This window comes from Pygocentrus nattereri, chromosome 11 (genome assembly GCF_015220715.1).
Source record: "Pygocentrus nattereri isolate fPygNat1 chromosome 11, fPygNat1.pri, whole genome shotgun sequence".
Classification (NCBI taxonomy): domain Eukaryota; kingdom Metazoa; phylum Chordata; class Actinopteri; order Characiformes; family Serrasalmidae; genus Pygocentrus; species Pygocentrus nattereri.
In genome coordinates this window covers 8,453,239-8,470,112 of record NC_051221.1, presented here as the reverse complement: position 1 = coordinate 8,470,112, position 16,874 = coordinate 8,453,239, and the positions used below count along the sequence as shown (strand labels likewise).

General features: G+C 40.5%; 1 protein-coding gene across 4 annotated transcripts in view; it reads left to right on the top strand.

Annotated features, from left to right (window-relative positions):
* anxa6 (annexin A6) overlaps positions 1 to 16,874 on the top strand; it is a 70,447-nt gene that overhangs the window by 26,776 nt on the left and 26,797 nt on the right. For all 4 annotated transcript variants that reach the window (XM_017687407.2, XM_017687406.2, XM_037543027.1 and 1 more), the window contains 5 exons: positions 1,923 to 2,001; positions 5,351 to 5,432; positions 6,701 to 6,795; positions 8,077 to 8,190; positions 8,765 to 8,855. In XM_017687407.2, the coding sequence (XP_017542896.1) occupies positions 1,923 to 2,001; positions 5,351 to 5,432; positions 6,701 to 6,795; positions 8,077 to 8,190; positions 8,765 to 8,855 (461 nt within the window). The remainder of the gene's footprint in view (positions 1 to 1,922; positions 2,002 to 5,350; positions 5,433 to 6,700; positions 6,796 to 8,076; positions 8,191 to 8,764; positions 8,856 to 16,874) is intronic.

Sequence of the window (16,874 nt, the reverse complement as noted above, 5' to 3'; positions counted from 1 at the left end):
TCAATCAACCTTTATTTTCAGAAATACATTAAGAGTGACCCTAATTTTCAGTGTAGCTGAGCATTTATAACACCAAAGGGATTGAAACATAATTTAATCTGGAATTAAATCAGGTCAAACTAAGTTGACCAAGACCGCATAAACAAAAGACCAGGAATACCAGACAAGAAAAAAAGCAAAAAAGATCATTAAGATTTGATAACGAAGCAGAAATATGAAATAAATCCAAGATAATGAATGAATAAGATTTCATCATTAAAAAAGCAAACAAAATTTTATAAGAGTAAAGTACAAGTACTATAAAAGGTAATCAGTATAAAAATAAACAGTAATAGAATTGAGATAAAATGAACTAAAATACAATTAAATTAAATTATTAGGAATGACATGCAAATCCGACCTGAGCCACTTTCATATGTGGTCCTAGATCGGATACGGATCCGATTTGTGGCCATACGACCTTAATGTGACACTCAGATCGGAATTCATGTGCTTTTCTTCTACTGTGTGTGCGCCATCATTCAGAGTTACTCTGGCAGCAGCGCCAAACAGAAGTTAAAGCCTGTAAACGGTGGAAAAGCAGCTCATCTCACCTTTTTCTCCTTTGTCTCGCTCTAATAACAAAGCTGAGAGCTGAGCAGAGTTAATGATCTTCTTGGCGGAGCTCGTTCTGCTCGTTGGTCTGTTTGATGATGAGGCACGTGATTCATTCCCGTGACGTTACTGAGTAGGATGAGCTCATGATGGTCATTTCAGGTCGCCAGTTCGTTACATTAATGACAGATTTGAATCACTTACCTAAACGAGTGGGAACCATCGAGTCAGAGAGATCGGATCTGAGCATAGAATCGAATTTGGGCAATGAGGCTTGTAAAGTGAATATAGCCTTGTGGTAAATTCCAGCTCTTTGCTGCTCTGTTGCTAAAAGCAGATTTTCCCAGTTCAGTAAAACCTCTAGGTAGTTGACCAGTGATCCAGCCACTGGAGCAGGTCTGGTAATTACTGTTATTTATGGAGATCATAGATTAGATATAATGGTAACACTTTATTTGAAGGCTTCCTACATAAGGACTTCATGACGCATTCATAAGCGCTGAATAATGTGTTTATGAAGCACTACTTGAACATTTATTAAGTGCTTATGTCGGTTCTCGCAACCTGACATAAGATGTTTTATGAAATAAATTACATTGTACTGACATAATAAGAATAAACGTTGAACTTATTTACATCACTAAACATTTAAAACACTATACATAATCGCATCAATCATCTTATCCATGCCATGGAGCGAAGAGGGGGTGGTTTCCAGGCATATTTAACCTGATATTAATACAATGTCGTCTTATGAACGCTGACATAAATAGTTATGTATAATGTTTTAAATGTTTAGTGCTGTAAATATGTTCAACGTTTCTTCTTATTATGTCAGTACAATGTAATTTATTTCATAAAACATCTTATGTCAGGTTGCGAGAACCAACATAAGCACTTAATAAATGTTCAAGTAGTGCTTCATAAACACATTATTCAGTGCTTATGAATGCGTCATGAAGTCCTTATGTAGGTAGCCTTCAAATAATGTGTTACCGATATAATCTGGCATATGGCCAAACTAGTTGAGCTGTTCTAAGGTTATAGAAGTGTTTAATAAAACTTTGGGCCCATGCTGGCCATTTAAAGGGCTAATTATGCAGAAATTTTGAGAAATCGGTGAAATTCCCCTTTAAAAACCAGAACGTTTAAATGCAATTACTGAGAAAAATATTAAATGCATTCTAGGTAGCATCTTCTATGTCATCCCTGCTGTGGCAAAACTGTGTAGGAGAAGGCAAAACATTCTGAACTGCATTCAATGTTAATGCAACAAGATTTTATTACAAGTAACTTTGCGTTTGTGTTTTGTTGCTGCTGTGTTTCAGCGTTGCGGGAGAGTTCTTCCCTGAAGCTGCACAAATTGCATACAAGATGTGGGAAATCAGTGCCATGAGCAAAGTCCAGGTTTGGTCCCTCTGCTTCTCACAGTGGAGCTGTGGCATGCGTCACATTACTCGCATTACATGCACACACCTCCCCAGTGACCTCTCGTTAACTGTTATGGCCACACAGTCCTGATAAGTCATGCTTGGAGATATAGTGGGGCTTTTGTTTGTGTGCTGATAGCAGCAGAATGCCGTTCATTTCACAAATCAGCATCCTGATCCGCGGCCAGCTCTACTCATATTCCCGTCTTCCCCTCAGTTTCCACTGCAGATCCTCACTGCTTTCTGTGGCAGGAAGTTTTGGCCTCTTAATTGACTCCCTCTCCCACATTCTTAAAAAAGATGGTTCTTCAAGGGTTCTTTAGTAAAGAAAAGGTGCTAAATAGAATCACGATCAGTCAAAGAACCCTTTGCCTTGTGAAAAGGTTCTTAAGATTGATGGAGAGTATTGCAGATGGTTCTATACACTGTAGACAATGAGAGGTCTGCTCATCTTAAAATGAATAAGTAACTGATGGCTTTTCTTGAGGTCACCAGAGTTCACACAACTCAAACTTCATAGTTGAGTCAAAAACTCTCCAAGCTGCTGTTTCTAGGTCTAATGTGGCATTGCTGGGATTCAAACTCACAACCGCCTGATGTTAGGATGAATTATTAGGCAGCTGCGCCACATCAGACAACTTCCGGCCTTAAAGCTAAAACAACAGTTTTCTCCAGTGTATTAAACATTTATAGACACACAGTTTGAGCTGCTTCTTGGGTTCCTGAGTGCTGCAGTCGATGAAGCGGTCAGCCCAACAGGAAATTGTGAGTTCGAGCCCCAGTGATGCCACAGCCATCCGTAAGTTCATACCCACGAGGTAAAATGACTACTCGGATTGTGTGGTCCTGGCAGGTGGGGAAGTTGAGTATAAAACACAAGTTCATCTTATTTACCAAACTGAGAAGCAGAACTAAAAAGTTCATTTTTGACTCAGTTAAGAAGTTTGAGTTGTGTGAACTCTGGTGACCTCAAATTGAGTCAACTTGAGAAAAGCCATGTAATCAGTTACTATATCATTTTGAGTTGAGCTGATCTTTTTGAAAAGGGTTCTATATAGCACCAAAAAGGGTTACGCTGTTGTTATAAGCCAAAGACCCCTTTTGTGGTACTATATAGAACCTTTTTTGCTAGAGTATACATAAACATCTAATTTAATAAGGACAGAATAATGAAATAATTTGAACTTCACAATGCAGTTCTGTACTTCAGTGGACAGTATATAAGCTCTCATGTACTATCAGTGCTGCTCAAGTGTTTGGACACACTCAGTTGTTTAAATTGTAAAGCTTTTTAAAGGGGGGTGTTTAGGTTGTGATTATAAAATGTAGACATGCTTACGTTTTTCACTCTTTTAACATAAGAATAAAGCCTTTTCAGATATCTTTCATCTTATACTGTGTCTAGACAGCATTCAGGTGTTTTTTAATATCGGTTTACAGAGCAGGTACTGTTTGAGTGGTGGATCATTCTCAGCACTGCAGTAACACTGACATGGTGGTGGTGGTGTGTTAGTGTGTGTTGTGCTCGTCTGAGTGGATGAGACGCAGTTTTTAAACACTCACTCCAGTCTCCACTCACTGTCCACTCTATTAGACACTCCTACCTTGTCAGTCCACCTTGTAGATGTAAAGTCAGAGACGACAGCTCATCTGCTGCTGCACAGTTTGTGTTGGTCATCCTTACTCCTTCATCAGTGGTCACAGGATGCTGCCCACAGGACGCTGCTGGCTGGATGTTTTTGGTTGGTGGACTATTCTCAGTCCAGCAGTGACACTGAGGTGTTTAAAACCTCCAGCAGCACTGCTGTGTCTGATCCACTCAGACCAGCACAAAACACACTAACACACCACCACCACGTCAGTGTTATTGCAGTACTGAGAATGATCCACCACCCAAATAGTACCTGCTCTGTGAGGGTCCATGGGGGTCCTGACCACTGAAGAACAGGGTAACAAAGTACCAGAGAAACAGATGGACTACAGTCTGTAACTATAGCTGTAGCTATACAGTAAGTGGAGCTGATAAAATGGACAGAATGTAGGCAGAAAGTGAAAGCAGGCTTCCATAACACTGCTATTATATGACCCTTCTCACTTTACATCTCTGACCTCTTTAAACCTGGTAAGAGAACATGATATGGAACATTGAACATAATATCTGCTTTCATATGCTAACCTGTGTGTGTGTGTGTGTGTGTGTGTGGGTGTGTGTGTGTGTGTGTGTGTGGGTGGGTGGGTGTGTGTGGGTGTGTGTGTGTTCATATGTGTGTGCTCCAAGATCTTGTTTCTGTGTGTCTGAGTATGTGGGTGTGTGCATATGGGTCATTGCACCATTACAGCAGCAAACAGCTTACAAGTGCTTATCTCCCAAAAACATAGTCTGTTACATTGAACAAGATCATTGGTAACACTGCTGACTGTGACACCACTGTGCCAAATGAGTAAAAGATGAACTTTTCTAAAATATAATTCCTGCCACTTTAGTTTCAAAGTCATATCATATGTAGAAAATGACAAATAGTGCATGTCATGTTGTTATTTTATGTCAGTTTTAAAATCATTTAATGTTTCATGAGTAACACCACTGACTGTAACACCACTGACTGTAACACCACTGACTGTAACACCACTGACAAAATAACTAACTTCACAACTTTTCTAAAATATAGTGTCAGTGTAGTTTCAGAGTCACATTGTATGTAGACGATGAAAAAGCAGTGCATGTCATGTTGTTATTTGTTATTTGTTATTTACTCATGTTTCATGAGTAACACTGCTGACACTTGAAGCTGTCAGTATTTTAGGTACATTTATCAGACCCATAAAAATATGATTGACTCTTCTCAGAGTTGTTTTTTCCTCCTTTGAGATCCATATAAAACAAACATTCGAAATTGTTGTTTATCATAAAAATATCAAAATCTGTGAAGTCACTGCCTTTTTTAATGCACAACAGAACTAAAAACGACTTAAATTTAAAATAAGAATTATAGGTTTTGTTGTTTAACTTAGGAATAGAACAAAGAATACATCAACAAAGAATTTATCAAGTACACACATCAACTTTATATCATTTATTTTTATTTTGAGGTCTATAGAACTGTGGGATGCCATTTTGCCATGTCATTGTCATGCAGAGCGTGTCCTTGTTTATACATTACAATATGAAGTATTTTGGAAGCTCTCAAATCTAGACAAAATATACTTGGGTGGCCCTTGCGTTGCGTTGGGAGGCCTCCCAGGTATATTGCATATGTGGGAATCCCTGTATTAGTCAGCTCTGTAGTGGTAACAGCTCTGATTTGCCTCTCTCTTTTTAATTGCAGTTAAGAGGAACAGTTCACCCTTATGCCGAATTTGACCCCGGCAGTGATGCTCAGGACCTGAGGAAGGCCATGAAAGGCTTCGGTGAGGAAACTCACTCAGAAATGTACTCACAGCAAAATGTTTGGTTTCCCAAAAGCATCGTTTACATTTGGCTGACGCTCTTATCCAGAGCGATTTACAATTTGATCATTTTACACAGGTAGGCTAAGGTGGTGTTAGGAGTCTTGCCCAAGGACTCTTATTGGTATAGTGTAGGGTGCTTACTCAGGTGGGGGATTGAACCCCAGTCTACAGCGTAAAAGGCAGAGGTGTTAACCACCACACTAACTAACCACTGAAGCATCACACACTGAAGGAATCAGTTGGTAAAAACTTAAATTTACACAATTTTCCACCCAGATTTAGTCGATTCGCCATAACCAATGTAGTTTCTTCAGTTTAGCAGAACTGGAGGTACGAGGCTAACGCTGCTTATACACAAGTAGTCACCCAAATCTTTCAGTAAATACGTCCCCGAAACTACTCTCAATCCTCTCGAACTGCATCCAGGTCTTTATTAAGATCATGCAGACTTGTTGATGTGGTTTATAGCACAGTATCACTTACTGTCAACTATAGAAATAAGCAAAACTTCACCATGTACCTGAAAACAGCAGATAGGCAAAGACAGCAGGTCTTGTAATGAATCCGGACTGCCCTTCATGTCCGTCAGAAATTAACAGGCCAGAATACTTTTCTGGACCTTGATTGTTTCTATTTTCTATTGTATTTATAACAGATAGCTTCAGTTTGAAAATTCAATATTAATAGTTTATTCATATATTGAAACAGCTAAAAATTGCAGACATAGTCTGTCGCACCCATATACCTGCATGACCTGCATGCACACTCAAGAGCTGTCTAAAATAGCTGCATACTGCGTTCGGCTACACGGTGAAGTCTGTTCATTTTTATAGTTTACAGTAAATCATATTCCTTTTAGTGATTTACTAATCCACATTGGCAAGCCTGCACGTTTTATCACATGCCTTAATGAAAAGATTAATGCTGTCTGTGGGCTGAGAAATGTTTTGCAGACGCATTTACAGAAAAGATTTGGGTGACCACTGACTTTGTGTTAGCAACATTAGAACCGTAGCTCCAGTTTAAAACTGAAGAAGCGGAATTCGAACATCAAACATGCCTTGGCTGATTTGGTGTTAGTGGAAAACTACGCATGTTTGATTTTTCCCGTTCATTTAAGATGATCTTACCACTGAGATACTTTTGTGAAACCAAGTCCAGTTTGTCTGAGCTGACCTACTGTGAGTCCCTTCGTTGACCCACCGTAAACTTCTGCGTTTCTCCAGGGACGGACGAGGACACGATCATTGACATCATTGCACGGAGGAGTAATGATCAGAGGCAGGTGATCAGGCAGGCCTTCAAATCGCTGCTGGGCCGGGTGAGGTTCTTCACACTTCTGACCTCCAGCTTTCGTCCTACTATAAGGCTGAATTGACTTGCTTCTTTGGTTCTGCACTGGAGCTATGAGGCATAATGTACAGAGCTGTGAAAAGTATTCACCCCAAATTTGCACATTTGTCACACTAACTGGTTGCAGATTCTTACACAAAGTGTAATGTAAGACAAGGAGAACATGACAATGAATAATTTATTGAAGGAAAAACACCAGTATTATCTACATGGACAAGTAAAGACACCCTAAGCTTAATATCTGGTTGTTCAACCTTGAGCTGAAACAACTGCAAGCACTTCCGGAAGGCAGAGATCAGTCCTTCACATCAACGGTTTGGCCTGCTCTTCTTTGCAGAACTGCTCTAATTCAGCCACATTGGAGGGCTCTTGAGCCGAAACCACCTATTTAAGGTCACAGCATCTCACTGGGGTTCAAGAATTTAACTAGGACACTCCAAAACTTAGATTTTGTTTCCTTTGAGCCATTTAGAGGTGTTCTTGCTCTTGTGTTCAGGATCGATGAATTGCTGCAAAACCCAATTTTGCTGGAACCTCAGATCACACACAGATGACCAGCATCCCTACACCATCACACTACCACCACCATGTTTTACTGGTTGTGTCTGTCTAAATTTTGTTTGAGGAGCTGAAATAATTAACCGTCACAAACGTGCAAAATCAGACAAAGTCATTAGAGGCGAATACTTTTTCACAGTACTGTAGGTACAAGTAATGAAAGTTTACCCCATTAGCACTGTTTAAACTCTGTGGCTAAATTGCCTCAAACCACAATCAATTGTTAAGAAATCTCAAACAGACTTTCTTATGTGGTTTCTGACACTAGTACATATTATTATCAACAAAAAAGACAAAAGTACAGACAAAATTCAGGTTTCACTGTGACTGTTGCTACTGTTTTTAGCTATGTGACTTATGCTTGACCATTGTTATAGGTAACATTGTCATTGTCAGTGTCAGAAACCTCATAAGCAAGCCTGTTTGAAACTTGCTTAACAGTTTGATTCGATTTGAGGCAAGCGTGGAATGACTTTCGGTCTTCATCATGTCAACTTCCATTACCTGTTAGCTACACTGCAACCTGTAGCTCCAATGCAAAACTAAAGAAGGCAAATTTGAGACACCTATCATGTCTTGGCTGATCAAAGGGCACGCTGTGTACGTTTTACATTTTGCTGAACTATCGCTTTAACTGTTTATCCGGTGCTTAATCCGAATAAAGTGGATTGACTTCTTAACTGCTCTGCAGGACCTGATGGCAGATCTGAAGTCTGAGCTTTCCAAGAACTTGTGCCGCCTCATCCTGGGCCTGATGATGACCCCACCAGAATTTGACGCCAAAATGATGAGGAAAGCCATGGAGGTACGCTGAAAGATAAACATCTGCACAACGAAGCTCCTTTAGTATTTATTAACGCAATGTTTCGACCTCAACAGTCTTCAAGAGAGCCATGTAAAAAACAAGATCATATACAGGTTTATGTATGGTAATATATGGCAGGTAAGACCATCACATGACCAATGATCCAATAATTAACACTTTAAATGACCAGCATCAAACAAAATAGTGTATAATTCATTTTTACTTGGTTTTTTCTTGACACTGAAAAATGAAAAATCATATTATTATTCATTATTATTACAAGTGTTAAAATTATAATTACAGTTATATTAATTACAGTACTGTAATTAATGAATAATAGGCCTAGGAGCTTAAATAGACCTAAAGCTTAACATACATATTATCCATACAGACATAATAATAAAGTACATTTCATGTTAAAAGGATCTCAAAATGTGTAGTCTCCAACTGAACACACTGATGTGTCTATTTAGAGACAGAATATGTAGTTTTTGACACATCTGTTTTAAGAGTGTAAGCTTCTGATTTGAGGATTACCTGCGTCAGCGTAACTGTGCTGTGTGTATCTCCATAGGGAGCTGGAACAGATGAACATGCTCTAATTGAGATTCTGGTAACCAGGAGCAACCAGGACATCCAGGCCATGTGTGAGGCTTATCAGGAAGGTGAGTGGAGGCTCTGACCACAATCTGTCCAGAACAGAAAGAAAGGTAGCTGTGAAAGAAGTGGGCTCTAGAATGGGTCTTTAGTCTTTACACTGGTTCATTTTATGGTAACATGCTACAAATACTCACACTACAAGAACTAAATGAAATTGATGTTTATGACTCATCATGCTTAAGACCTAATTAAAGAAAAATGAGATGCATCTTAACCAAGCCTAGAAGGATGCCAGACAAGTATATATTGATACAATTGGACCTACTCACAGCATGGATCTACTCAGATTCCAAACAAACAGTAGAGTAATGATCTACATATGCTAACATTTGTTCCTGTTTAGCTCAGTTACTAAAGTATTTCATCCAGCCACTGACATACTTCACTCAGTTACTAAAGTATTTCACTCAGTTAGTAAAGTATTTCACACCGACACTGGCATATTTCACTCAGTTACTAAAGTATTTCACTCAGTTACCAAAGTATTTCACTCAGACACTGATATACTTCACTCAGTTACTAAAGTATTTCACTCAGTTACTAAATTATTTCACTCAGTTACTAAAGTATTTCATCCAGCCACTGACATACTTCACTCAGTTACTAAAGTATTTCACTCAGTTAGTAAAGTATTTCACACCGACACTGGCATATTTCACTCAGTTACTAAAGTATTTCACTCAGTTACTAAAGTATTTCTCTCAGTTACTAAAGTATTTCACTAAGACACTGACATATTTCACTCAGTTACTAAAGTATTTCTCTCAGTTACTAAAGTATTTCACTAAGACACTGGCATATTTCACTCAGTTACTAAAGTATTTCACTAAGACACTGGCAGATTTCACTCAGTTACTAAAGTATTTCACTAAGACACTGACATATTTCTCTCAGTTACTAAAGTATTTCATCCAGCCACTGACATATTTCACTCAGTTACTAAAGTATTTCACTCAGTTACTAAAGTATTTCACTCAGACACTGACATATTTCACTCAGTTACTAAAGTATTTCACTCAGACACTGACATATTTCACTCAGTTACTAAAGTATTTCACTCAATTACTATAGTATTTCACTCAGTTACTAAAGTATTTCACTAAGACACTGACATATTTCACTCAGTTACTAAAGTATTTCACTAAGACACTGACATATTTCACTCAGTTACTAAAGTATTTCACTCAGTTACTAAAGTATTTCACTCAGACACTGGCATATTTCACTCAGTTACTAAAGTATTTCACTCAGTTACTAAAGTATTTCACTCAGACACTGGCATATTTCACTCAGTTACTAAAGTATTTCATCCAGCCACTGACATACTTCACTCAGTTACTAAAGTATTTCACTCAGTTACTAAAGTATTTCACTCAGACACTGACATATTTCACTCAGTTACTAAAGTATTACACTCAGTTACTAAAGTATTTCACTCAGACACTGGCATATTTCACTCAGTTACTAAAGTATTTCATCCAGCCACTGACATACTTCACTCAGTTACTAAAGTATTTCACTCAGTTACCAAAGTATTTCACTCAGACACTGACATACTTCACTCAGTTACTAAAGTATTTCACTCAGTTACTAAATTATTTCACTCAGTTACTAAAGTATTTCACTCAGACACTGACATACTTCACTCAGTTACTAAAGTATTTCACTCAGTTACTAAAGTATTTCACTCAGACACTGGCATATTTCACTCAGTTACTAAAGTATTTCATCCAGCCACTGACATACTTCACTCAGTTACTAAAGTATTTCACTCAGTTACTAAAGTATTTTACTCAGACACTGACATATTTCACTCAGTTACTAAAGTATTTCACTCAGTTACTAAAGTATTTCACTCAGACACTGGCATATTTCACTCAGTTACTAAAGTATTTCACTCAGTTACTAAAGTATTTCACTAAGACACTGGCATATTTCACTCAGTTACTAAAGTATTTCACTCAGTTACTAAAGTATTTCACTCAGACACTGACATATTTCACTAAGACACTGACATATTTCACTCAGTTACTAAAGTATTTCACTCAGTTACTAAAGTATTTCACTCAGTTACTAAAGTATTTCACTAAGACACTGACATATTTCACTCAGTTACTAAAGTATTTCACTCAGTTACTAAAGTATTTCACTCAGTTACTAAAGTATTTCACTAAGACACTGACATATTTCACTTAGTTACTAAAGTATTTCACTCAGTTACTAAAGTATTTCACTAAGACACTGACATATTTCACTCAGTTACTAAAGTATTTCACTCAGTTACTAAAGTATTTCACTCAGACACTGGCATATTTCACTCAGTTACTAAAGTATTTCACTCAGTTACTAAAGTATTTCACTCAGTTACTAAAGTATTTCACTAAGACACTGGCATATTTCACTCAGTTACTAAAGTATTTCACTCAGTTACTAAAGTATTTCACTCAGTTACTAAAGTATTTCATCCAGCCACTGACATACTTCACTCAGTTACTAAAGTATTTCACTCAGTTACTAAAGTATTTCACTCAGACACTGGCATATTTCACTCAGTTACTAAAGTATTTCATCCAGCCACTGACATACTTCACTCAGTTACTAAAGTATTTCACTCAGTTACTAAAGTATTTCACTCAGACACTGACATATTTCACTCAGTTGCTAAAGTATTTCACTCAGTTACTAAAGTATTTCACTCAGACACTGGCATATTTCACTCAGTTACTAAAGTATTTCACTAAGACACTGGCATATTTCACTCAGTTACTAAAGTATTTCACTCAGTTACTAAAGTATTTCACTCAGACACTGGCATATTTCACTCAGTTACTAAAGTATTTCATCCAGCCACTGACATACTTCACTCAGTTACTAAAGTATTTCACTCAGTTACCAAAGTATTTCACTCAGACACTGACATACTTCACTCAGTTACTAAAGTATTTCACTCAGTTACTAAAGTATTTCACTCAGTTACTAAAGTATTTCACTCAGACACTGACATATTTCACTCAGTTACTAAAGTATTTCACTCAGTTACTAAAGTATTTCACTCAGTTACTAAAGTATTTCACTCAGACACTGGCATATTTCACTCAGTTACTAAAGTATTTCACTTAGACACTGACATATTTCACTCAGTTACTAAAGTATTTCACTCAGTTACTGAAGTATTTCACTCAGACACTGGCATATTTCACTCAGTTACTAAAGTATTTCACTCAGTTACTAAAGTATTTCACTAAGACACTGGCATATTTCACTCAGTTACTAAAGTATTTCACTCAGTTACTAAAGTATTTCACTCAGTTACTAAAGTATTTCACTAAGACACTGACATATTTCACTCATCCACTGGCGTATTTCTCTCAGCCACTGGCATATTTCTCTCAGCTACTGGCGTATTTCTCTCAGCCACTGGCGTATTTCACTCAGCCACTGGCATATTTCACTCATCCACTGGCGTATTTCTCTCAGCCACTGGCGTATTTCTCTCAGCCACTGGCATATTTCACTCAGCCACTGGCATATTTCTCTCATCCACTGGCATATTTCTCTCAGCCACTGGCGTATTTCTCTCAGCCACTGGCATATTTCTCTCAGCCACTGGCGTATTTCTCTCAGCCACTGGCGTATTTCTCTCAGCCACTGGCATATTTCACTCAGCCACTGGCGTATTTCTCTCAGCCACTGGCGTATTTCACTCAGCCACTGGCATATTTCACTCAGCCACTGGCGTATTTCTCTCAGCCACTGGCGTATTTCTCTCAGCCACTGGCATATTTCTCTCAGCCACTGGCGTATTTCTCTCAGCCACTGGCGTATTTCTCTCAGCCACTGGCATATTTCACTCAGCCACTGGCGTATTTCTCTCAGCCACTGGCATATTTCACTCAGCCACTGGCGTATTTCACTCAGCCACTGGCGTATTTCTCTCAGCCACTGGCGTATTTCTCTCAGCCACTGGCATATTTCACTCAGCCACTGGCATATTTCTCTCATCCACTGGCATATTTCTCTCAGCCACTGGCGTATTTCTCTCAGCCACTGGCGTATTTCTCTCAGCCACTGGCGTATTTCTCTCAGCCACTGGCATATTTCACTCAGCCACTGGCGTATTTCTCTCAGCCACTGGCATATTTCACTCAGCCACTGGCATATTTCTCTCAGCCACTGGCATATTTCACTCAGCCACTGGCATATTTCACTCAGCCACTGGCGTATTTCACTCATCCACTGGCGTATTTCACTCATCCACTGGCGTATTTCTCTCATCTACTGGCATATCTCTCTCATCTACTGGCGTATTTCACTCAGCCACTGGCGTATTTCACTCAGCCACTGACATATTTCACTCAGCCACTGGCGTATTTCACTCATCCACTGGCGTATTTCTCTCAGCCACTGGCGTATTTCTCTCATCTACTGGCATATTTCTCTCAGCCACTGGCATATTTCTCTCATCCACTGGCATATTTCACTCATCCACTGGCGTATTTCTCTCATCTACTGGCGTATTTCACTCAGCCACTGGCATATTTCACTCAGCCACTGGCATATTTCTCTCATCCACTGGCATATTTCACTCATCCACTGGCGTATTTCTCTCAGCCACTGGCGTATTTCACTCAGCCACTGGCGTATTTCTCTCAGCCACTGGCATATTTCACTCAGCCACTGGCATATTTCACTCAGCCACTGGCATATTTCACTCAGCCACTGGCATATTTCTCTCAGCCACTGGCATATTTCTCTCAGCCACTGGCGTATTTCTCTCAGCCACTGGCATATTTCACTCAGCCACTGGCATATTTCTCTCAGCCACTGGCATATTTCACTCAGCCACTGGCATATTTCACTCAGCCACTGGCATATTTCACTCAGCCACTGGCATATTTCACTCAGCCACTGGCATATTTCTCTCAGCCACTGGCGTATTTCTCTCAGCCACTGGCGTATTTCTCTCATCCACTGGCATATTTCACTCATCCACTGGCGTATTTCACTCATCCACTGGCGTATTTCTCTCATCCACTGGCATATTTCACTCAGCCTCTGGCGTATTTCACTCATCCACTGGCGTATTTCTCTCAGCCACTGGCGTATTTCACTCATCCACTGGCGTATTTCACTCATCCACTGGCGTATTTCTCTCATCCACTGGCATATTTCACTCAGCCACTGGCGTATTTCACTCATCCACTGGCGTATTTCTCTCAGCCACTGGCGTATTTCACTCATCCACTGGCGTATTTCTCTCATCCACTGACATATTTCTCTCAGCCACTGGCATATTTCACTCAGCCACTGGCATATTTCTCTCAGCCACTGGCATATTTCTCTCAGCCACTGGCATATTTCTCTCAGCCACTGGCATATTTCACTCATCCACTGGCGTATTTCTCTCAGCCACTGGCATATTTCACTCAGCCACTGGCGTATTTCACTCAGCCACTGGCATATTTCTCTCAGCCACTGGCATATTTCTCTCAGCCACTGGCGTATTTCACTCAGCCACTGGCGTATTTCTCTCAGCCACTGGCATATTTCTCTCAGCCACTGGCATATTTCTCTCAGCCACTGGCGTATTTCTCTCAGCCACTGGCGTATTTCTCTCATCGACTGGCGTATTTCTCTCATCTACTGGCGTATTTCACCCAGCCACTGGCATATTTCACTCAGCCACTGGCATATTTCTCTCAGCCACTGGCATATTTCACTCAGCCACTGGCATATTTCTCTCAGCCACTGGCATATTTCACTCAGCCACTGGCATATTTCACTCAGCCACTGGCATATTTCTCTCAGCCACTGGCGTATTTCTCTCAGCCACTGGCGTATTTCTCTCATCTACTGGCGTATTTCACTCAGCCACTGGCATATTTCACTCAGCCACTGGCATATTTCTCTCAGCCACTGGCATATTTCTCTCAGCCACTGGCGTATTTCTCTCATCTACTGGCGTATTTCACTCAGCCACTGGCATATTTCTCTCAGCCACTGGCATATTTCACTCAGCCACTGGCATATTTCTCTCAGCCACTGGCATATTTCTCTCAGCCACTGGCGTATTTCTCTCATCTACTGGCGTATTTCACTCAGCCACTGGCATATTTCTCTCAGCCACTGGCATATTTCCCTCAGCCACTGGCGTATTTCACTCAGCCACTGGCATATTTCTCTCAGCCACTGGCATATTTCTCTCAGCCACTGGCGTATTTCTCTCATCTACTGGCGTATTTCACTCAGCCACTGGCATATTTCTCTCAGCCACTGGCATATTTCCCTCAGCCACTGGCGTATTTCTCTCATCCACTGGCATATTTCTATCAGTTACTAAAGTATTTCTCTCAGCCACTGGCGTATTTCTCTCAGCCACTGGCGTATTTCTCTCATCTACTGGCATATTTCTCTCAGCCACTGGCGTATTTCTCTCAGCCACTGGCATATTTCTATCAGTTACTAAAGTATTTCTCTCATCTACTGGCGTATTTCTCTCAGCCACTGGCGTATTTCACTCAGCCACTGGCATATTTCACTCAGCCACTGGCGTATTTCACTCATCCACTGGCGTATTTCACTCATCCACTGGCGTATTTCTCTCATCTACTGGCATATCTCTCTCATCTACTGGCGTATTTCACTCAGCCACTGGCGTATTTCACTCAGCCACTGACATATTTCACTCAGCCACTGGCGTATTTCACTCATCCACTGGCGTATTTCTCTCAGCCACTGGCGTATTTCTCTCATCTACTGGCATATTTCTCTCAGCCACTGGCATATTTCTCTCATCCACTGGCATATTTCACTCATCCACTGGCGTATTTCTCTCATCTACTGGCGTATTTCACTCAGCCACTGGCATATTTCACTCAGCCACTGGCATATTTCTCTCATCCACTGGCATATTTCACTCATCCACTGGCGTATTTCTCTCAGCCACTGGCGTATTTCACTCAGCCACTGGCGTATTTCTCTCAGCCACTGGCATATTTCACTCAGCCACTGGCATATTTCACTCAGCCACTGGCATATTTTACTCAGCCACTGGCATATTTCTCTCAGCCACTGGCATATTTCTCTCAGCCACTGGCGTATTTCTCTCAGCCACTGGCATATTTCACTCAGCCACTGGCATATTTCTCTCAGCCACTGGCATATTTCACTCAGCCACTGGCATATTTTACTCAGCCACTGGCATATTTCACTCAGCCACTGGCATATTTCACTCAGCCACTGGCATATTTCTCTCAGCCACTGGCGTATTTCTCTCAGCCACTGGCGTATTTCTCTCATCCACTGGCATATTTCACTCATCCACTGGCGTATTTCACTCATCCACTGGCGTATTTCTCTCATCCACTGGCATATTTCACTCAGCCTCTGGCGTATTTCACTCATCCACTGGCGTATTTCTCTCAGCCACTGGCGTATTTCACTCATCCACTGGCGTATTTCACTCATCCACTGGCGTATTTCTCTCATCCACTGGCATATTTCACTCAGCCACTGGCGTATTTCACTCATCCACTGGCGTATTTCTCTCAGCCACTGGCGTATTTCACTCATCCACTGGCGTATTTCTCTCATCCACTGACATATTTCTCTCAGCCACTGGCATATTTCACTCAGCCACTGGCATATTTCTCTCAGCCACTGGCATATTTCTCTCAGCCACTGGCATATTTCTCTCAGCCACTGGCATATTTCACTCATCCACTGGCGTATTTCTCTCAGCCACTGGCATATTTCACTCAGCCACTGGCGTATTTCACTCAGCCACTGGCATATTTCTCTCAGCTACTGGCATATTTCTCTCAGCCACTGGCGTATTTCACTCAGCCACTGGCGTATTTCTCTCAGCCACTGGCATATTTCTCTCAGCCACTGGCATATTTCTCTCAGCCACTGGCATATTTCTCTCAGCCACTGGCGTATTTCTCTCAGCCACTGGCGTATTTCTCTCATCGACTGGCGTATTTCTCTCATCTACTGGCGTATTTCACCCAGCCACTGGCATA